Source organism: Podarcis cretensis, assembly GCF_951804945.1.
Source record: "Podarcis cretensis genome assembly, chromosome: 6".
NCBI classification, from domain to species: Eukaryota; Metazoa; Chordata; class Lepidosauria; order Squamata; family Lacertidae; genus Podarcis; species Podarcis cretensis.
In genome coordinates, this window is record NC_137175.1 from 94,921,340 (window position 1) to 94,945,305 (window position 23,966).

Sequence of the window (23,966 nt, forward strand, 5' to 3'; positions counted from 1 at the left end):
CAGTCCCCAGCACCAGAAATGTTCCGCAGAGTTTGCCACCCCTCTGTAACAAGATCTAGATGGGATGGGGAGGTGTCCTTCCTACTCCTTTGCCTTACCACCAGCTGTTGGACACAACCCAATGAGGGGGCAAAGAATCTCACACATTTTGCATGGGAGTACACAAAACACAAGAACGTACATAGATACTTTCTCCAGAAGGCAAAGTAGTTGCCCATGTCAATATTTCATGTTGTGTGGAAGGACACAAAGCACAGTATTTCATGCAAGCCATCAACTGGTGACTGGTTCCATCACTATGCCACGAAGCATAGTGAGCCCTGGTCATAAGCAACTAGGGCTGTGTACACACTGTACCTTTAAAGCACATTTCCCCTCTCAGCAGCTGGAAATTATAACTGTGGGGGATAAACTACAGTACCCAGAATTCTTTGAGGAGGGAAACATGCTCCAAATGTGCTCTGAAGGTATAGTATGTTCACAGCCTAGCTCCCCTGAAACAGAACAAACTGTTCTCAGATCTCAAGTTGGAATTCAGATGACTTTCTATCCAAGAATGTATTGCATACCCAACTGCCAAGTACTCACTTCTCCAACTTCACACTGCTATCATTTGAGAGTAACTATTTCAAGTAACTAACTGCACATTGATTGGAGAGATCAACAGAGGTCTAGGCAAGACTCATACATTTTAGTTATTAGAATTCACTTCTTCTACAAGACAAACCTTCAAGGCTGGCTGCCAGTTTCTTTCACAAGCATCTGTTTAGCTTGCTAGCCAGCCTCTATTTCTCCTTGCAAGCAGCAGGTGCTGTTTACCTTATTCAAACATCAGCACAAGTGAAGGATAAATCCATCACTACTGCAAGCCCTCTGCATTTGCTTATAAGAAAACCGGAATCCTTGTACAGCACAGAAGAGAAGTAGCAGAAGAAAGTTTCTTCCCTCCTCCAAGCCACAGTGAAACAATTCTGTTATCAGATGGCCAAGGACACTCGTGCCTGCTGAGAGGAATTGGGGATGCCTTTTCTCAGCACTGGGACGCAGGTGGCGCTGTGGGTTAAAGCCTCAGCGCCTAGGGCTTGCCGATCGAAAGGTCGGCGGTTCGAATCCCTGCGGCGGGGTGCGCTCCCGCTGCTCGGTCCCAGCGCCTGCCAACCTAGCAGTTCGAAAGCACCTCCGGGTGCAAGTAGATAAATAGGGACCGCTTACCAGCGGGAAGGTAAACGGCGTTTCCGTGTGCGGCTCTGGCTCGCCAGAGCAGCGATGTCACGCTGGCCACGTGACCCGGAAGTGTCTCCGGACAGCGCTGGCCCCTGGCCTCTTAAGTGAGATGGGCGCACAACCCCAGAGTCTGTCAAGACTGGCCCGTACGGGCAGGGGTACCTTTACCTTTACCTTTCTCAGCACTAAAGCCTCAATGCCAGGAAATATGCCAGTTTATAAATAATATTCAATAGGCTTACACTTCAATACTGTAGATACCTTTTCAGGTAGCAATCATACTTTCCTTGCTTCTCTCTCACCTGGGTGCTAGGTATGCCTCTCAATATGGGAAGTATAAATGCAACAAATGTCAACTTTGTTGTCAAATGAAACTATCTGTCCTGTTCTTTCATTACAATTCAACTGCTACTTGGTACATTTTAAAAATGTAGGCTGCCAAACATAACCACACAAAGTCTTTCTACAAGGGGTTTTCTTGCGCTGCTTTACTCAAGGGAGGATATGGGAAGTTCTAATGCTCCTGTTAAGACGTAAGTGGGATACAAATGATGCAGACAAAATAAATGTATCTGAAGTATAGTTATTAAGGAGTGAATTGCAAAACTTAAATAAGGTAATTGTCTACCTAGAACATTACTTTACCAAAAGTAATAATTTGCTGTGGCTACAAAGTTAAGCCAATTTAGCCACAGAATTATTATAAGATTATGTAATTAACTTTCTTCCAATCATTGTAATTGTTCTAAAATAGCAGGGTATACTACAAATTATTTGCTTTTGGTTCTTTGCTATTAGCAAATTCACAAAATGTGTCAAAACATGCTTCTTTATGTAACGTGCTGTTTCCAAGGGTAGTCAACCTGGTGCTCTGCAGGTGTTGCTGGACTTATAATTGCAATCATCCCTGACCATTGGGAGAAGTCTCAGGCTCGTGGGGGCTGTAGCTCAATAACATCTGCAGGCATCACATACCTAAGCCTTCCAATTTTTGTACTTCAGTGGGTTAAAGCTCTGGAACACAATTTGTGTTTTTTAATCTTTCACACGTTTGGTAGCTCAACATAAAGCATGCTGTTCATGTTCAGTTCCCACACTGTTAGGTTTCTGAAGTGGGCTATAATTCACACACTCAGATTCAATGCCTTTAAGCATTCTTATGTAATAAAATCACTATTTGCCCAGCTTTGTTTAATTTACACCAGCTTATATGAAGTTTTATGTAACTAAGGAATATTTTTTCATTGATGTTCCTTTCAACCAAGAAAGTTTGCAACACTCAATCTGTTCTGAAAACCAGTGTTAGGTGATAGTTAAGCTAATCGCCAAATGGCACCTTAAACCTAGGCTGCGGTCGCCACAATGGAACATCTAGGTGCCATTTTCTCCCCAATGAGGTTTATCATCATCATCATTTCATTTCTATACTACTACATATTTTAAAGAAAATAATCTCAAAGTAGTTTACAACACATTAAAACATCAAACAAAACAATCCAGAACAAAACAAATTCAAGGTGCAAGGGAAATATTTCAGAACCTTCTCTAAGTGCAATTTTGCTTTCTTCGTAATTATTTACCTACTTAATTTATATAGCTACCTCATAGCAGAAGTACTCTAGGAAGCCAGTTTGGTGTAGTGGATAGTGTGTTGGACTAGGAGATCAAGGTTCAAATTCCCACTCAGTCATGAAGCTCATAGGGTGACCTTGGACCAGTCACAGCCTCTTAACCTACTTCACAAGGTCATTGCAGGGATTAACTGAGGAGTGGGGTAAACCATGTACTCCTTGGAGAAAAAGGTGGGATATAAATGCAATAAATAAGCTATTGTGCTTACCTGCCTAAGAAAACTGGAGAGGCCAGCCAGATGGAGATGTCAGGCGCCATCCTGGCATCCAGAGATCTCCACGTGGTCGCAATTGGACCTGCATTACAGTGGTGCCTCGCAAGACGAAAAGAATCTGTTCCGCGATTCTCTTCGTCTAGCGGTTTTTTCGTCTTGCGAAGCAAGCCCATTGACAGATTAGCGGATTAGCGCTATTAGCGGCTTAGCGGCTTTTATTATTATTATTTTTTTAAAATAATATTTATTAAAGATTTTCAAATATAACAGAAAAAGAAAAACATCCAAATTTAAAACCTAATTTTCATTGGCATCCTTCCAGGACTTCCCCTCCCCTCCCCCTCTTGTATTCCAATTCTTTCAAATAGATTCAACAAATTCTTACCCCAAATTTTAAAATTATTTATCATTGACCCAATTTAAAAAATATTTTCCCATCCCCTAAAATCGACCTGTTCCCTTCCACGAGTTCCCCTCTTTAATATGCAATACAGATTAAAATAAACAGAAAAATAGAAAAAAGAATAAAATGTAATTTAACACCCTTTGGATTCCAAATTTCCCTCCCCCCTTTCCCGGTTGCGTTCCCAATGTCCGTCAATATCTACTGTCATCCTGGAGCTCCCACATCTAAACCACAGTCCTTCACCAGTCCGCTTTGCCGTCTTTTTATTAGTCTTTGCCGTCTTTTGGTCATCTTTGATTTCACATGTCCAATCTTGGAAGGAGTCTATCTTCCAACTTTGTCCAGTTCTTGTTATTCTTGTTGTTCTTGTTGTTCTCTCTCCTCCTCTTTTTTTTTTTTTTTTCCTGCTCTCCTGCACAAATGTTCTAATTCCAAAAAGCTTCTAATTCCTCTGCAGAGGCTTTGTTATTCAGGAACAAAACATTACGTCAAGTCCCTTCCATTCTTCAATAGATAAATCTATTGTCTCCTTTAGTGTGTAGACCTCTGTAGACAAAATAGTGTTCCATTTCTGCAGTTTCCCAGGAGATAAAAAGTCCTATTCAAATTCGATGCCAACAATACTTGTAGTGTCCCACAGCTCCTCTAGAGGGATTATAGTAACTCAGTTTCCTTCCCGATCACACCCAACAGTCAAAGTAACTTATTATTCCTTGTTTTAAACAATTTATATCCAATTTGTAACAAATGTGACCAGCAAAGTCCTCGTAACCAAGTTCTCTTTTTGTTCTTCCGCTTTGACAGCTCCTTTGACAGCTGTCAAAACCTCTATTTCTCCTCTCCCGGCGCTCTTACGGATCGCTCCCGGGGTTTCCGGGGGGGGGGTTGCCTTTTAATTCACATTCCACTTTTCTCCTCCAGCCCAGTCTTATAATTTTCCATCGCGAAGTTAATAATTTTATCAAAAAAAGGTTGCACTCGATCTTAGTTGTCAAATCCTTTGCTTTAGCTCCTCTACAACAGGGGGGAGGCTGACTTCCTTTTTGCACCTCCCCCGCTCGCTCCGAATTTAAAAAGAATTTTCCCCCTTTTTTAATCCAAGTTCCAATTACTCACGGGTTATTCTTTTAAAGTCCAAATTTTCAATGGAAGAAGTCAGCGCTCTCCGTCGAATGGCATGCGGCTTCGCTCGGCAGGGGAAGCGGAGGACTCACAGCACCAGCACCACCACCACCCCGTCACCCGCTCCGCAGCCTTTAAAAAGGCTCCTTCGCGGGTCGGGGGGGACGCAAACGGTGCCCGCTGAGTCACCATGCCCATGGGTTTCAGCGCCCATGGTTTTTGAGGGTCCCCGCGTCGCCGGCGCGGTAGAACCCAGCCCTTGCCGAGCAGGCTCCCTCCGGAGCTCGGAGGGAGTCCGCCATTCAGCGATGGCGCCAACCCGGAAGTCGCGGCTTAGCGGCTTTTAGCGGCTTTTAGCAGCTTATCGGATAAGCGGCTTAGAAAAGGGGGGGGAAGGGGGGGAAAACCCGCAGGAACTCGCAAGACATTTTCGTCTTGCAAAGCAAGCCCATAGGAAATTCGTTTTGCGAAGCACCTCCAAAACGGAAAACCCTTTCGTCTAGCGGGTTTTCCGTCTTGCGAGGCATTCATCTTGCGGGGCACCACTGTAGTAGCAAAACATGCCTGGCGTGTAATTTCTGACACTGCTGCAAACTGAGAGGCTGCATTAAAATCTGAATTTGCATTGACCAACAATGTAGTTTGTAGGTGATCTCAGACTTTGATTTTGCTCTGGGCAGAGCCTAAGTGCAACAGTACTCTCCCCACTTGTGATTCACAGCAACTGGCATTTAGAGGCATATTGCCTCTCACAGTGGAAAAAGAACACATGGCAGAAATAAATTTCCCCTTTATATCCCAAACTATCTTGATTAGGTGGGCAGCAAAGCCCACAGCCCACCTCCTTTGCAAGCTACTGTAGACCCTGATCCTGCTCACAGTTAGGCAACTTAATTTAATCAACTGTGTGAAGGACAGCTACCTCTATGTTGATCAAGCATTTACCGGTATTGGATGTTAGAAAATCTTGCACATCCTGGAGAGTTTCCTCCATGAGTCCACAGGAAGTGTTAACTCCACACATACACACCGCATGCAGCTGCCTGCAGCAGATCCACTGCTGCATTGAAGGATCCCCAAGCAGTGCAAGGGACTGCCCTGGAAAGTGGGGTTGCAAAAGCAAATGACCACACACAATCATTGAGATCTAAGCTATTGTGTGTCTTGTTTAGAATGCTGAAAACATTAGAATTTAAATTGCTGGATAGCCCAGAGCTAAAGTATTTCTAGCAGAAGCAAATTTTCAAAATTCACAAAGGAAAACAATGAATACTTCAGCCTTACAAGTAAGGAAATAGGGAACTTCTTGGTGCTAATTCACATACAATATCATCTGCCTAAAAAAGTCAATGTTGTACAATCAATGGAAAAGCAATGACATAAAAGCATTTACAAGTGGCTTAAAATCTAATGGTGGCTCTCATGCACCCTTCACCACCTTGTACAGCTTTCAATATGAACTGCAGCCCCTGCACATAACATGCCAAAGCAATAGTGCACATGAAGAGATCTACACATAGTGGGGTGATTGTGGCATGGTCCTCAAAAACAACACGTAGAGATTAGTGCCCAAGACATATTAAAGTGCTTAAAACAAGTATTAAATAAGTTAACAGGCAAACTTTAGTCTTCTTAATTCCTAGGCACCTTGCTTTAAGAGACCAAGTTTAAGAACAGTTTGCAAGACTGTACAGCAACTGGCATTTAGAGGCATATTGCCTCTCACAGTGGGGGGGGGATGAAAGCTCTGCTGTGCCTATGTAATTCCATGCACACACATAAAAGAGCTTGCTGGATCAGCACCCATATTTACATATAGGCTTATCACTTAAATTACAAGCCACTATATTGCTCCCCGCCCGTTTACTTTCAAAAGTACAATTTAACTATATCCTTCATAAACCTCAATACCTTGGTGTGAGCAGTTTGCTTCATGAAAACATCACAGATGACAACAACTAGGGCACTGCTGATATAGGCCTATATCTTTTTTTTTAAATAATATTTATTAAGATTTTGGAAATTACAAAAAGAAAAATTGAACATACAAAGACAGAAACAAAAACAAAAACAAAACACTACATAAAACATTAAATTAACAAAACAAAACAAAAACAATTAAAAACACTTCCAATATTTTCAAATCTTAACTTTCATACACTTGTTTCATTGACTTCCTCAACGCCTCCCTTTTTGTATTCCACTTCAATTAACTATTTCAGCAAGTCCTTTCCATCTTCATCTATTTTCTATCTTAAAGTTAATTTTAACATATTGTAACCTAGTTTTTTCCCTTTTAATGCATTAACAATCTATCTATACCTAGTTCCTTCTAACATTTCTGCCAAAGCCATATAGCTTCATTCCACCTTTTTTCTAACATTCATTAATTTTACAATATTTCCGTAGATAATCTTTAAACTTTTTCCAGTCTTCTTCCACCAACTCTTCTCCCTGGTCTTGGATTCTGCCAGTCATTTCCACCAGTTCCATATAGTCCATCAACTTCATCTGCCATTCTTCCCGGGTGGGTAAATCTTGTGTCTTCCTGATATAGGCCTATATCTTAGTGCAAAGTCAAACCACTCCAAATATAATTTTTATCAACGAAGCATTTTAGTTGGTTAAATTCCAACATGACCTGGAGATGAAGCTTTGGCAATGTGATATTACCATTTTAATGCAGATGTGGGCTTCTGAAACTGAGAAATGTAACATGATCTTTTGGTTTGAAAATACATATCTATTAACAGTCCTGGCCATGACATGAGATTGGGTTTACTATCATTAAATTGGCAATATGCATAGCACAGTTCTTTATTTTATTTCTGACACAGCTTACTATAATTAACATGCATAAGCAACAGTCAAATATAGAGAGGATTCACTGCACTCTACCAATTAAGTGCACTAAAATTACTAGTTGGAAAAATTTAGGTAGACAAGCTGGGCAGCATAAGTTTTGAAGTTGGCGCCAGAAATCATAATACCCCAAGCCAAAAAAGCCAACTCTACAGTAAACACGCCAGGTATTATCCATGTCAGGCATTTACTCATTTGATTTGGAATTTTAGCAGCTACTTTGCAAGCTAAATGAAGGGGTTTTCTGAAGTAGTTTACACTGAGCAGGTGAGTTATAATTAAGAGTAAGCTGCCTTTTCTTTACTTCAGATTAAACAACAACAAAAAAAAGGATGGCTAAACATGGAAGTAGTGACTTATGTGAAATATTCATTTTTTCCAAATTATTTTTAATCACAGCAACCCCAAATCTAATCAGATTCTTTCACTTGTGTTGAATTCATCTACTCCCAAATGCCTATAAAAATAGATTATACAGCATTGTGCAAATTCACACACACAGGAAAAAGCTCCTTTCTGCTGTGTGCAGAAGCTTTCCAAAGAGCTTCTTACCCCTCACTCAATCCATGCTGGAACCTTCTGCATCTTCATCTTGATAACAGCCATCAACATACACTGCTATTTTCACATGCAAAGCAGTAGAGTCAGCAAAGAGGCTGTTAGCAAGCAAGTCCTGTTAAGTACAGAAGTGGTAAGGTTGCCACATGGGCACTAAGACAGATGCCACTAACATACAGGAAGGACTCTGCTCCAATACTATGCTCACAGAACTGGAGAAATATTTCCTATAGTTCCACTAGTTGAGAGCCAGAAATTTTTTAGGCCTCAACTTTATACAGTGGTACCTCTGGATATGAACGGGATCCATTCCAGAGCCCCGTTCGCATCCTGAGTAGAACGTAACACACATCTGCGCAGGTCGCGTTTTGCCGCTTCTGTGCATGTGCGTGACATCATTTTGAGCGTCTGCGCATGCACGAGCGGCGGAACCCGGAAGTAATGCGCTCCGTTACTTCCGGGTCGCCGCAGAGCGCAACCCAAAAATGCTTAACCTGAAGCTACTTCAACCCAAGGTATGACTGTACACAACTGAATAAATATTTTTAAAAACATCATCAAATGAGCTAATATTTGCATGTTGCATAGTGAGCATCCATCTATCAGGAGAAGAAGGCAGAAATACAGGGACAATTCTCTATCGTTGCCCTAATGATGTTATGAAAATTAAGACTTCTCATTGAGTAAGCAATCTTAAGTACTGGTTACAGCATCTGCAAAAATTGAAGCTCTAACAACAAAGACTGATGTTAACACATCAGAGAGATCTGCTGCATGCGCTCACTGCAGAATTTCCCAGACTACATGAACCCCATCCTGTTAAAATGAATTAGCAGTAGCTACCCTGCCTGTTTCAAACAACTAATGCCTCTCATTTCATTATCTGTACTCTCCATGCATAATACAACAGCCACTGGTTCTATGTTGTACAATCGCTTTAACTGCTCAAATGATTATTTCAGGATGTGACATTCTTACTGATCAAGCAACTTCAATTTACCGTATTTTTCGCTCTATAACACGCACCCGACCATAACACGCACGTAGTTTTTAGAGGAGGAAAATCCATAGGCATGCCACCCGTAGGCATTCCCTCCATAACACGCACAGACATTTCCCCTTACTTTTTAGGAAGAAAAAAGTGAGTGTTATGGTGCAAAAAATACGGTATATCTCTATGGTGCAGAAAGAGAGCACACAGATGCTAGCAATATGTTGGCTGACAGACATGTGAAGCAGAATTTTTCAGACCTCTACTCTTTTTAAAACAAATAAAGTCTCTACTCTTTTTAAAACAAATGCTGTCTCTGATTTGTATTTTACATCAGTGCTTACCATTAAAATTGTCCCATTATGATAGCACGACCAGAGTGGCTAAAGTGTTTCAGAAGCAAAAATGTAGTAATTAATGCCATGAAGGCACAAATGAATAAATGTAACACGTTTACACCTGCATCAACAGGTTGCCAGATTGACAAAGTTACTGCCTACCATCTGCATATCTGCACCCCTTTCTTAGTTATTAAGAACAAGGATGTTTTAGATGGGCGCTGGCCTGGTTGCCAACACCTTACTAAGCCAAACCATGGTGGCTTAGTGAGAGTGCACAAGCTCCTGGGGAGGAGATTGGAGCCACTTCATTACTACTCAGTTTTACTGCTGCACTGAGCTCAGTTACTGCATGGCTTGATATGCTGTCTGACCCCAAGCACATGGTTTCACTTTCTCCGGACTAAGAATGGTTTGTTCTTGGTTTACAGCTTGTCCAGGAGAGCCACATGACAACACCAGAAAGGAGGCCTGGGTGCAACCTGAAACCTGCATAGCATCTAAAGCTGTCTCTTTTGAATGGCTGCTGTATCTTTCAGTATTCATGACTCTTACCAGATGCAGGCACAGAGGAGTTTTATCTCAGGTCAGCTTTTTCTGTGTGCCCCCCGACACCCTTGATTACTGTATTGAATGAGGAGATCTAGAAAACTCAAAAGTATTTGAACTATTTTGTGACACTTTGGCTGGCCAAATAAAGCTATTGCCCTAATACATATGTTTTCTTATCGGTCAACACAACTACCTTTAGCAGAGATTCATCCACCTGGCAAGGTGTTAATACAGGAACATGGACTATCGGGTGGAATATAATTTTTGAATAAACAGCATCCAGGACATTTTGAAAGAAATGCTAAACCTGCTTCTTCTCTTGTGAAGAATTTTTGGTATATAAACTTGAGATAAGCAACCCACTGTGGCGGGAAGGTAAAAGGTGTTTCCGTGCACTCTGGTTTCTATCACATTGTCCCGTTGTCCCATGCTGGCCACATGACCCAGAAAGCTGTCTGTGGGCAAACAACAGCTCCCTCGGCCTGAAAGTGAGATGAGCGCCGCAACCCCATAGTCGCCTTTGACTGGACTTAACCATCATGGGGTCCTTTACCTTTACCTATATAATCCTCACATTATCGAAAATGAAACTCCTGTATCTGTACAAATTTCAAGTGGATTCCATCTATTTATGCTCCTTCTAAGCAGAAGCATTTAGTATCTTACTTCTCTCACACACAAGGTGTACAAAAATGATCCTCATAAAGAAAAGATATGCATAAATGAGGATGGAAAGGTACATAACCCTTTAACTGAACTGCTGTTCTCCCATTACAACAAAAACACTTTACATTAAGCTCAAAATTCCATGCCAAACATACATAAACATAACACTATTATTTTATATCCCAAACACTTTTAATTACATAGTAAGTACTATAACAAAGCTTAAGTACATTCTAGATCACTCTCCAATAATGAATTGTTTGTATTATTTAATAGATAAGAATCACAGGGCATTGATATTTCATAGGCTGAGGCATCAAGAATAAGGGGGGAAAGACATAACAAAAAGAAAAACTAAGCTGATCTCTGTCAACATGTTAAAAGTGAAAGCAAGCTCTAGTTAACTAATATTTTTGTATGAACATAAATTTCTGTGTTAAAGACATTAGGTAAAGGTAAAGGGACCCCTGACTGTTAAGTCTAGTCACGGACGACTCTGGGGTTGTGGTGCTCATCTCGCTTTATGGGCCGAGGGAGCCGGCGTACAGCTTCCAGGTCATGTGGCCAGCATGAGTAAGCCACTTCTGGCGAACCAGAGCAGCGCACGGAAACGCCGCTTACCTTCCCGCCAGAGCGGTACCTATTTATCTACTTGTACTCTGATGCGCTTTCGAACTGCTAGGTTGGCAGGAGCTGGGACCGAGCAACGGGAGCTCACCCCGTCGCGGGGATTTGAACCGCCGACCTGTGGTTTAACCCACAGCACCACCCGCGTCCCTATTTAAAGGCATTAGTCTGATTCTAATTAAGGTCAGAGTTTATTCATTCTCGGACTCCAAAGCTCACTTAACAATTCTTCATTTTTACAAATAGTTTTCAGTGATGTTCCAAGCAGCTTTAAATTTCACCCTTTGTAAACTGCAAAAGAAATTAATTTCCAAGTGCACCAATGCAGTCTACTCAAGTTTTTGATCCTAAATAACAAACCAAATGGACTAGTTTATTTCCTACTTGCCCATACCCATCACTCCCAGTTTTACATCAATATACAGATTCTCAGTGCCTGAAAGACTGAGATAAGCAACCAGTTACAAGTAAATATCTTCACCAATGCAACATATCTGAAGCTCTTTGAAAATAAAAAGGAGCATGGTATTAAGGGAAGCACTGCCCCCTCTCTCTTTGAATTCTGCTGACTGGAAGCTGCCTAGGCAGATAACAGCTGACATGTCAGAGGATGAACAAGTTATTTAAGTTTTGGAAGCTGGAGCTGTCTGAAGTTTTGCACACAATTTCCCCACAGGTTGGATGAAAAAAACAAAAAGTGACCCCAACAGCTTATTTAGCAGTTTAAGTTTTCGAAATGCTATCCAAACACTCTGCTCATAATGGTTCCATACAAGACTACCAGCCTGGATCAGGAGCCTGGGAAGCGAAAAGCCACAAGGGCTACCACCGTTTTACATTCTGGCTTATAGTAAACAGTGTTAAGCTTAACTACTATTAACATCAGTGACAACCACTGTTAAAGAGAAAATTTGTTCCAGAAAATGGAAATAACTATCCTCCCAAAAGTATCTGGCAATTTGCTTTGCAGGGCATTGACATTACATCTCCTAGTCCAAGGTATATGGGAAGACTCATTCACCCACACTGAAGTAGGACAACGTCACTCGTACACTGTTTGAACAACAAAGTTCTTTTTAGCATGTGGTAATGTCTTCTACTGCACAATACATGTTGGCTATTTGGGGGAATCAATTAAGCAAAACAATTCTCACAATCTATTAATTTCATTCCAAGAAGTTTAAAAGACAGTAATACATAGAATAGCATCAGGTAAGTTTGCAAACTTTATCCAGGATTTGCATAATATAAGATTTACACTGACTTTTACCTGCATGGAAACTTTGAAGTGCACATTTTAAATGCATTTTAATTGAGGATGGGGGGGAGTTTCAGAGAGGAACTGCATTAGAGCATTCAGGAAGTGTACAAGCCTGTGGAGAATTAAGGTGCAATCTCTACATTAATCCAGGAGCTACAGATCAGATCAGTTCATACTGAAATCTACAAGGATCAAATTCCTTAAGCATGTCTAATTAGAATGGATGTCTCTTAGCCATGATCTATTCTGGACTAGCTTTCAGTAGTAGCAGATTATTACTACCTTGGGCTATTTCATTTAAAACCCACCCATGGAAAAATATTCTGCCATTTTACTATGGATCTTAGTACAATCTACCTGATGATACATTTTGCTACAATACTTGTAACATCATTTTACTGCTCTACATTTAGGATAAATGTTGACCTTCTAATTCATGTGTTTATTTCAGCATTTGTTTTAGCTTAGAATGCAATGAGACTAGCAAGCTCAAGTGAACACAAAGGAACTTACTGTGATGTAAGTGAAGATTATCTTTACAACTGATTGCAAATATTCCACATTATTCTGTTTACACTGCAGGGATTGTAATCCTTCATGAACATTTTTCATATAGCAGGAGAAGGGAATGTAAACATTTACAGAGATGATAAAAAATATCAACACAACAGCTGGCAAAGATCATAAGGAAATTGGTACAACAAGAGAGCCAAGTTTTTGCCTTGCATTCTCTGGAACTAAGATGCCAACAGATCTTCACAAATTTAATGTTTGTTACCCTCTCGGATTCCCATCTCCCCATCCCCATCTGACTATTTACTTTAGGTGGTCAGTGAATCAACCTCTGAAGCAAATGTTTTAGGATTATAGCTTTAGGGATATCTGCACAGTAGCCTTTTGGTATTGGCTAATGGTTAACCAAAAGATTATATTGTTCTCAACCAGGAAAATCACCACAAGCTAGCCTACCTGGCAACCTTTAGCTCAAGTAGTGTAATGGGGTTTTTTAGACACAAACTTTAAAAATACATGAATATAGGATGTAAGATTACATTGGGCAGTATCCAACTAACTCATTAACATCAGGGCAAGGATTTTTGCTTGCCCAACAGAACTCCACTCCCTGTCCTCTCCCCCTGTGCTCCCCAAATCTGTTCCAGATGGCTGGGGGTAAACTCTCAAATCAGACTTAGGGACTTGTATTGTGATTAGCTTTAAAATCAGATTTTGAGAAGAAGCACTTCTTGTAAATAAAATTTTAAACCCCAAAAAACCAAAAGCCTTTAATCAGAATTCTTGAATCAGCAACTCATTTCACAGCTGGGTTGCAGTAGTCTCTGCTTTTATGGCTCCAGGAAATAAATCCCATGTCTAATCAATGCTTTTTACTAGTATTTGCAATTGGGCGAGTCTTAGCAGAGATTAGCACCCCTTTCAATATTAATTACATTTTAGCACATAGATGTGCTAATGCATGTCTTCTACAAATCACCACTAAAACTGAGCTTTTGCAGCAATCTGTTAAAAGGCATTTAAAGCAGGCAACAAGAACCAAAAAATTAGATACGTTGTCTTATCTCCAAGAGGTGTTGTTCATGTTTAATGGCAAACAAAACTACAAATTTTAACGAAGAAGCAAGTCACTATTGGGTACACCAGCTGTGGATCATCACCATATGCACAAGATAATGGAAATATGAAACTGACATCAAAACCAGGAAAAAAATCAGCACTTATGCTTCTCAGTATAGACTGCAGCTATAATCCAGACTCTTGGCAGGTTGAAACTATGCGCAGACAGCTAACCCCAGCAACCTCTTCTTTAATTCTCTCTCATTTATCCTTCACAATGTGAAGGGGACATAAGGACAGGTACCCGTGTGGCTTATCACTTCATGATTGATTAGTTACATGAGTGTGAGACCAGCAGTATTCAAACACTGTGGCAGCAAACCTACTTTTCATGTGAATATGCTACAGTGCAACACACACCACGGGGAGTAGGATTCCAAGTCTATCCTATGCTGCTATAGCATATTTAACAATAGCTAGCACAGATTACACACAGGCCTCTTAAAAACCTCTCTTCTCAACTCAAAACAGTTGGGAAATTAATATGATTTAATTTATAGCAATACTTTCTGTCCAGGTCAGTTTCTGCGTTTGCTTGTAAACTTTTGAAAGACTATTGAGAGACTTTACTTTTGAAAGACTATTGTGAGGCTGTCCTTAGACATCTGTTTTGAACACACAGCTTGACGGTCCTCGCTACCTCTCTGTTATGTTGTACATATGAACTTTGATAGGTTACTCCTATAATTTGAATGATATTATTCTATTATATATTTTCTACTAACTATTTGCCCATGTGTTGTGTTTGTATTGTTGTGATTTGCTCCTAACTAGTTTTGGACTCCTGCAAGTCCTTCACAGTTTTCAGTCAGAGTGGGGGTCTCTACAAGGCCCCAAGCCTCTTTCTCTAAAGAGGTCTCTCCAGGGTCAACGTTGGATAGATCCTAATTGCTACATGCCTGGTAGTTCATGCACTGTTTTTCATTTGCAATCAATCCATATCTACCGCTAATGGACAATGTAGAACTGTTAGCAGACCTGAACCAACTATGAGGTTGTCCAATGCATTTTTTTATATACCACTGTGGACCACTGGCCTGATCCAGCAGACTTTTCTTATGTTCTTAAAGAAGCAGTGGTAGCTTATGTGGGGTATAGGGCCCAAGCAGGTAAGAACTTTAAGATTAACAAAACGTATCTCTTGGATAGTTCCATTCATGTGCAGTATTTCAATGGCAAAAGCCTGTGAAGAGGCATTCTTGATGGCTGTCCAACAACTGGGGCAATTTGCCTTCTAGCGCAGCAGGTCCTCCAGATACACAAGTCAGTTATCTTCAATATGGAACCCACTTTTAATTTTGGACCATATATCAGTCTGCCTCTCTATGGTAACAAGATGCAAAGATAAAGGAAGATAGATCCTAATAATTGTGTAGGAGGGGAAATCAATATATAGCTTCTCATACAGGGCTGACTGAGGAAAAACTGTATTTCCTAAAGTTCTAATGAGGATTGCATTACCAGAACTGTATACTCATGATTATGCTCTGCTTGAAATCATATAATGAACTAGCCCCCTGCCAAGTATCTGATAACACTATGCAATTATAATTAGTTGATTGTTTTACTTCAGGCTATTAGTCTTCCATGGGGGACGTGGGTGGCACTGTGGTCTAAACCACTGAGCCTCTTGGGCTTCCTAGTCGTAAGGTTGGCAGTTCAAATCTGCGCAACGGAGTGAGCTCCCGTTGCTTTGTCCCAGCTCCTGCCAACCTAGCAGTTCAAAAGCATACCAGCAAGAGTAGATAAATAGGTACCACAGTGGCAGGAAGGTAAACAGTGTTTCAGTGAGCTCTGGCACTCATCACAGTGTTCCATGCGCCAGAAGTGGTTTAGTCATGACACAGAAAAGCTCTCTGTAGACAAATGCTGACTCCCTCGGCTTGAAAGCAGAGATAAGCGTAGCACACCATAGTTGAATTTGCCTGGACTTAACCGTCCAGGGGTCCTTCACCTTTAACCTTATCGGTCTTCAAAGATGTGTCCATTAAGTGATTTTTATACTAGTTATTCATTGTACCTTGCTTCATCTCCATGTATGTGTACAAACACAACAAAATATATCCAATGATGTTTTCTTGTGTTCTGGAGCAGAATAAGGCATTATAAGTGAACAAACAGTTTCTCAACACTTGTTTACCTCCTTAACATGAACGGAAGGAATAAAGATAATCGCAGGGCGGTATGACAAGTGGGAGGAGTACTGCACCCTTTGATTGCCATCCGTTTATACCCTGAAACATCTCTCTCCTCACAGTTGGGCTCCGAAACAATAAATTAATGCAGCTGGCATTGGATCCAGCTCCTTGGAGCCAAGGTCCCTTTGTCCCCGCCCCCATAAAATATGAGAGGGAGGTTGCCAATAAAATATTTGAGGAGTTGCTAGGCATTCAAATGGTGTGCGAGTGTGTGACACGTGATTATGTAGGGGTGAGGCTTACCCGCCTCTTGAATATTTGAGTACCGTATATACTCGAGTATAAGCCGACCCAAATATAAGCCGAGGCACCTAATTTTAGGACAAAAAACTGGGAAAACATATTGACTCGAGTATAAGCTGGTTCACCACACCACAAACCTGGTGGTGGCAGCAGAGGAGGAAGAACAAGCAGCCCGAAATGGCTGCTTTGAGGCTGCTCGTTCCTCCTCAGCCACTGCAGGCATGGGAGAGGCACAGCGCAGCGCAGCACCTCTCCCAACCATGGCTCCTGTGCCTGCCCTTGCAAGAGGTGGGCGGCAGCAGGACGAGCAGCGAGAAAGGGCTCCTTTCTCGCCGCTCGTCCCCTCCGCCGCCCGCCTCACTCGAGTATAAGCCAAGGGGGGCTTTTTAAGCATAAAAAAATATGCTGAAAAACTTGGCTTATACTCGAGTATATACGGTAACTTGACTATTTTATTCAAGTTGCCACCCCGGCAGCAGCTGGCAAGAAGAAACCCAAGAGATGGAAGGGATTGAGCTCCTCTCCCCTTGCACCAATTTGTCAAGCAATTGTCCCCCACATTACCACTTGTGAAGCTAGGATCCAGTTTTACTCTGTACCCTTCAGATTTGGGTACTTGATATTGATCCACTTTCATCTTCAGATCTTTATAAACTAAATTGCTCAAGTTCAAAAAGAAGAAGAAAAATCCACAATCAGTATTCTGTTGACTGCAGAGAATGCACAGCTGTTAGGAACAATAAAAATTTCAGATGTTGCAGCATCTCTCAGGACCTAGTAGAACACAAAGGAGCAAGCACCGTCAGTTCCTGGGTATGATGAGCAGGCAACTTAGAGGTTAGGCCAATACTCAGCCCCCCTCTTCCAGCTGCTGTGGGCCGGTAGCCCTTGATGCTCTTTCAAAATAGCTTCTCTCCAGGAAATGGACTCCAACAAATATCAACTGGGCAACAATGGCTATCTTCATCCAAAGGGGTCCTACAGCAATTCGTTCTTGATGAGCACTGGAACATTTTAATGGTAGCTGACTGCACCATTGTTAACTACTCAAAACCTATAAAGTGTCTGAATGTTTCTAAGCCTGTATGATATTAAGAGGTAAGACACTGTCTGTCCACTGGTGCCTAAAGATCTTTATTGCTCTTTTCTAATTTAATTGTGTCCTGCACATCCATCTTAACAATGGATAAATTTAATGCATAAGTATTCTTTTCTGAATTAATATGGCCATCACTAAATCTTTAATCTTCAACCAAAAGATGGGCAGCAACAGGAAGCCAAATATTTTACTTATACTGTGTATGCATCCTTGTTTACCTTTGAAATACCTTAGAAATTTAATCACAAAAACAGCTATCCAGACGTTCTGCTTGGCACCGCATGGTGAAAGCTTTAAACAGATTAACAAAATGAAACTGGCACTGCTGTCATGGACAGCGTCAAAGGAGAGCAAGTTTTTTTTTATTAAATTGTTATAAGAAGCTTTTGTTTCACAGGATGTTGGTAAGAAGGAACCGTATCTGGCAAACAAAATTATATTTCAAGACCATTTTGTCTTCTTCTCAACCTCCACCACCCAACCATATGTTTTTTTCAAATTCTGAAGAAAGTAAAGTGACAGGATTGTGTTGTTACAGCAAAGGAATTCATACCTTATTAACGAAGTACTAAGTGCAAACAAACCATAGCAACTATTCATAATAAGATGGCAAAACTTGGTGGTATGGTCATTTAAAAGTTAATTAAACTTTACATTAGAAGCATAAATATTTAAAAGATTTTTTAAAAATTAGACTGTTAAAGTGTTAGTGTACTGAGAGAACTAAAGTTACTAATAAATAGCAAAAATACCTATATTATTATAGTTACAACACAATTCGGGAACCATATCAATAAACATGTGGCAGAGGTGGTTACTGGTTTTTGGCTGTCTTGTGATTTCCTTAAAATTATAAATTTTAAGGAAATTATAAATTTACTGAATTAAAATTATAAAATTATAAAATTATAAAATTATAAATTTACTGAATATGGTCATTTCTATAATCATCTACCTCTGCATGTAAATTAACAAATTGGTTCTTCCAACCCTCCAGAGCAGATTTAAGGGGCATGTGAGGACAGGAGAGAAGAAATTCCAATGTACAGTCAAAAGCACTTACACTAGCAGAACCATTTAGTTGGACGCTGTCCATGACTCATCTGTTCTCAATGTAAAGCTACAAGTTAGTTCTATTCAAGTTCTAATCAGCAGGAACATTCACACATGAAGTTAACATTGATTCAAAGGTGGTGAATCTTGAACCTGCTGCCATTTCAATTATATTCAGCAAAGACATTGTTGTTCATGTAAGATTTATGTACTAGTATGAGAGGGGTGGAACTCACAATGATAATCTGCAGACCATGGTTCAAATAAACCTTTACTAAGCATATGTGCGAACTACGCCACAATTTGCAGCACAAACTATGGTTTTTCCAAGAAGCCAGAAGTCATTCAGAAAATCACAGGGCATAAGGGGAAGAGAACATTCAAAAGGTAAGCTGTTTGTTCACATAAACAGGCTGGGAAGCAGTGCCAGTCTTAGACATTTCTGCATCGAAAACAAAAACTCAGTTTAATGGCACACAAATGTAGGCTGAAGATGGGAAAATGGCCATTCTCAAATCTGCTTTCTGAAGGAAGTGTTTCATGCTCCTGCACAGAGAAATCTCTGCAAAAACTTGCCACAAAAGTGCAGAAGTAGCACTCACATTTTCTCATTACCTGCATACCATCACAATCAAAGCGAACAGTAGGCTTAGTTCACACGATTTTTAACTGAAGGGGGATTGAAATCACAAGATGACAGCATTTGTTTTAATCAATCAAAAACAAACCTAAGAAGAATACATCACACTTCAGTCTGCTTAAGGTCATCCAAATCAGTAGTGTTGCAATTAACTTGCCTACTAGTCACAGGCAACAAGGAATTCCATCCAAACAAGTAGACAGGCAGGTAGATGAGGAACCCAGTCCTCCTCTGCCAGCCCACTTGGTAGAATTAAAACAAAAAACAAAAACTACCGTAGCTTGTTAGGAGACCAACATCCTGCATTTTCATGCTGCCATGAAGGAAAAGAAACCAGGGCTTATATCTTTTTTTAAAAAAACCTGTCAGCTAATCACTTTTGTAGGCGTATTTACAAGCGTGCTTTAACATTCTACCTCCAAGTTAAGAGCACACTGAAAGCATTAAAAAAAAAAAAAAAGCTTTTGCTAATGGAAACGGTGCCTACTCAGACAACATGTATACGTATCACTGACTTCTCTTCCCAGAACAGTCATCTCATATACTTTTTATAGACAATTTCCTTTGTCTTGGTCTCATTTCCTCCATTGCCCCACTCCCTCTCGTTGTCTGGGGGCATATTTACATACTGTTTCTTTGAGTCAGTCTCTTCTGGGGCTAGTCATTCACATTTAATCATCAAGATCTTTTAACTGCAAGGGGGAAATATCTGCTTAATGCAAACAATTATGCATGAACAAACAGAAAAAATACCAAGCATAATCAAAATTGTTGTTTATATGGACTACAAAGAGAATGCTGTCAGATGTGCTGGTTCTGGTCACAAAACCCAAAGCACGGCGAGTTATCTCTCCCACCCCACCCCCCACCCTTAATGCCAATTTTAAAACATTCAGCATGAACTCTTTAGAACAAAGATCCTTGGAAAATATCAAGTGTGGACCCTGGCCATTCAGGCACATAATCAGAATGAATAATTTACAGACATTTCACTTCACTGCCACAGAAAAGAGCTGAATTCCAAGAAGCTTGGGGAGTTAAACGCTTATCTGCTAACCAAGTAAAGAGAATCAGTCAGTGTCCAGTAACCAGTCTTTCTTAGGGGCAAAAGAGCAAAATACAATTTGCTCTGCACTAATGAGATTCCATTCCTTTGTTGTAACACTTCCCACTGACCCCAACCCTTCTCTTGACCCAAGGCAATAAACACTGCCACACACCTTTTTTAAAGTTAGTTCCCAAAGAAAAGCCACTACACTCATTTAAGTCATATGTTGACTTTATAAAACAAAAATAGTCAGGCATTCTAAGAAGACGAAGCTGGGAAGAGACATGGGACACCAGCAAGTTTTCAAGCTTCAGATAAGTATCTCTGAATCTATGTTCATCTACTATGGGCATCAGAGGCCATATGGGATGTTAGGTAGTCAACATGTGGAGGTAAACTGTAGTAGTTTGATGATATAAAGACAAAAAAGTTTAGGAAAGTTAAGCTACTTTTGTATCTCTTTACCTTCTTTTTCTTTAAAACAAAATAATGTTTGATTTCTTTCATATCCTTGTTGACAGTATCACCTGACTGCTACAAAAGTGATCGGGCAGAAGGATGTCATGAATTCAACTGGTTATGCCCAAAGGATTTCTTGCAGAAAGTTGTGTGTGGTCAGCTAACAATGTGTGCAACACCTTATTATAGGAAACACTTGTGCCTTATTGTATGAAGAACCTCTTTGCTTCTCATAGCTCCTAGGATAATGAAAGAAGAATTATACCACCTGCATAAAGCAGCACTGGAATTTTTTGACCACCAATTTGCGGCAAGGAAAACAAAAGAGATTAAACAATTGCAGAGTCAAAAGACAGCTTTGAATTTTAACATCAGTATTAGAACACAGCTGCAGGGGGGGGGGAGCAGTAGTTTATCCAATCGAGTAACTCCTAGTTTTTCACACAAATAAAGACGGCCAATGAAGAAAGAGGCAATTGAGAGATGAGCCCTGCTACTGAGATAAACAAATGTTCCTAAAGACTGAAACTAAAACATTAGATGTCCAGTCAGATGCAGCATTTGGTGAATCCGTAGCCAGCACAGAGAGCAACGGCGGGAGGAAAACTATCATTTTTATTTTCCAGGGGAAAAAACACCACAAGACACCAGGTTAGGTGTATCACCATGAGATTTATTGTTCCCTTTGTTCAAATAACTGCAGTTCTATTTCTGGAAGAGCAAAACTCATTGTGATTGCCCTTTAACAGAAGGAGTTTAGAACAGCAGATCATGCTGCTCAGAGCTTTAAAATGCAATACTCCATTTGCCACTGACTAACCCAGTGACACTGGACAGTGCTTAAGTTCTATTTAGCAATGTTACCGACAACTCACTGCTCCTTTAATATACTGAATGAAGATGGCAGGTTTTAATTTGGAGGAGCATGGAATCACTTTGAAGAGGAAAGTCTGTAATTTACAAGTTTAGCAGGTATGTTCCCAGAAAAACTGGCAGTGCTTAGATTCAATCTCCCAATTTTCATCTGACCTCATTGCTCACATTTCCCCACTGCTTGTATATGTGTATAAACCTATCATCTGAGCATGCTTCATGCATCTCATGTAAAGGAGACTCTAGTCCACAATGCCATAAAGAAGATTTGTTAGTCTAAGGGGTATCCAAAAAAAAATCACAGAACTCAACGTAAGACAACTTCTGTTTTGTGTGTATTCAAAGGAGAGGGTGGAGGCATAAAGGGGCCAGGGGCAGGCTTATGCACACTCCGACACATGTAATGACCCGGAACATAACCCCTGGGGCAAAATGGGGGTTGCCTGTAAGAAAGAAAGAAAGAAAGAAAGAAAGAAAGAAAGAAAGAAATTCTGTTCAATAAGGCTAGCTATTTCCTAATTAACTAATATGTGATTAAAGCAATAGCTAATAAATCACACCAATCCGTAAAGGCTTACAGCCCTAGTTCTTCTCTCCAGTCTGTGTGCAATACTTTAAATCTGTGCTTTCTAAATTTCATTCTTATCAAATTAGCTCTCCCTTTGGCAATATTTAGCTTTTCCTCTAGGGTAGCAATAGTGAGGAGGGACCTTCCAGATAGACTACAACTGCATTCATTACCGACCACGGGCCACGCTGGCTGGAACTGATGGGAGTGAAGAGTCCAACTCCTGGAGGGCCAAAGTTTCACCATCTCTACTCTAGTGAATAATAAGTCTTCCAAGTTGCTGCCAAGTGGCCATTCTACCACCATCATTCATGAAGATGCAGAACGGTATGAGACCCAGAATTCCCACACCCGATACCTGTTACCAGTTCATACCTTTTGCCAGTTCAACAATGACCCACTCAACTTACTCTGCATGGGTCTAGCTAGGATTTGGGGAGGGGGGGCAGACCTTTTGTTGGGGGCAGAACCTCAGTTTGCTATGCCAGTGGTGAGCGGAGACAGAAGCAAAAGTGACCAGAGCAATAGATGTATATTTTACCCTCATACACCTCTCTGGGGTGAAGTTCCAGGAGCTGGATAGTGCAGTCTTGAGGTCCATATTCTGCCCCCAAACCAGAGGTTATCCAACCCTGATCTACAGATACACATTACTGCAATGGGGGTGCCAAAATTAATCGTGTGCTACCTCATAATAATTTGGACTCAACATTTTTTTTTTGGAGGGAGGAATTGAGTGACTACACTCATTCTATCAAAATAGAAATCCTAGGCTTTCCAATGATTGCAGAGTGGCTAGAAGCATGCCCAGGTTGTGAAACAGCATATCTAATACACTTCCAAATGAAAATAGGAGAAGTTTTCCTGGAAAGTTTTGACTACTATTCAGTGATCACATAGAGCTCTAACTACCTCCCTTTCTTCATTTTTACTCTTGGCAACTCTTCCCCCTCCCCCCACTTTTTCCCTACGCAAATGAGCAATAATCAGACTGAATTGGATTTTGAAAACAAAACGGGAAGATGATAGAAATTTTAAGATTATGCAAGAACATAGATGTATTTTAGCTTCTGACTTATTATGCAGCCACTTTGAAACAGCTTTGTTCAAAAATGTGATGTACGGGGGCTCCAATTCCAAATGCTAAGGGAAGAATTAGCTCACTTACCTTCTATAGAAGGGGCCTGGTCCTGAGCTGCATACAGCATCTCCTTGAAAGCCTGCCCCAAAAAAAGAGAGGGAGGAAGAGTTAAATCTGTAAGCACAAACACATTCAATCACTTTGATCAATCTATCTAAAATCAAGTAGCAATGAAAGTCATTTTATGCCTCCAGGCTGACATGGAATGTGAACTTTTATTTCATTACACTTTTTTGTAGTATAAAAAATTAAATAAATACCGCACGTTTACCAAAAATATGTAGTACAGGCAACAACTTGCTGCATAAACTTATAGAGCAAGGAAGCTGCTAGGCTTCTAAGATTCTCCATTTTATAAGTAGTGTTATTCAAGTAAGTGTTTAACAGATTGCCTCCGGATTAGTTGGAATATAGCAAAAGGGGATTATCTCAGATTATATTAGCATTATGCAGCACTGCAATAATGTAGCTTTTGAACAGAAAGTCAAGATATTATTATTAAAATCAGTAAGGTCACTTATTTCCTGGCAGAATTTCATCGTGTTACAATAGAGATCAA

The 23,966-nt window shown here is 40.5% G+C and overlaps 1 protein-coding gene across 1 annotated transcript in view; it reads right to left on the reverse strand.

Annotated features, from left to right (window-relative positions):
- Positions 1-23,966, reverse strand: part of XPR1 (xenotropic and polytropic retrovirus receptor 1) — a 108,823-nt gene that overhangs the window by 73,180 nt on the left and 11,677 nt on the right. The window contains exon 2 of the mRNA XM_079981375.1: positions 23,435-23,486. Within this exon, the coding sequence (XP_079837501.1) occupies positions 23,435-23,486 (52 nt within the window). The remainder of the gene's footprint in view (positions 1-23,434; positions 23,487-23,966) is intronic.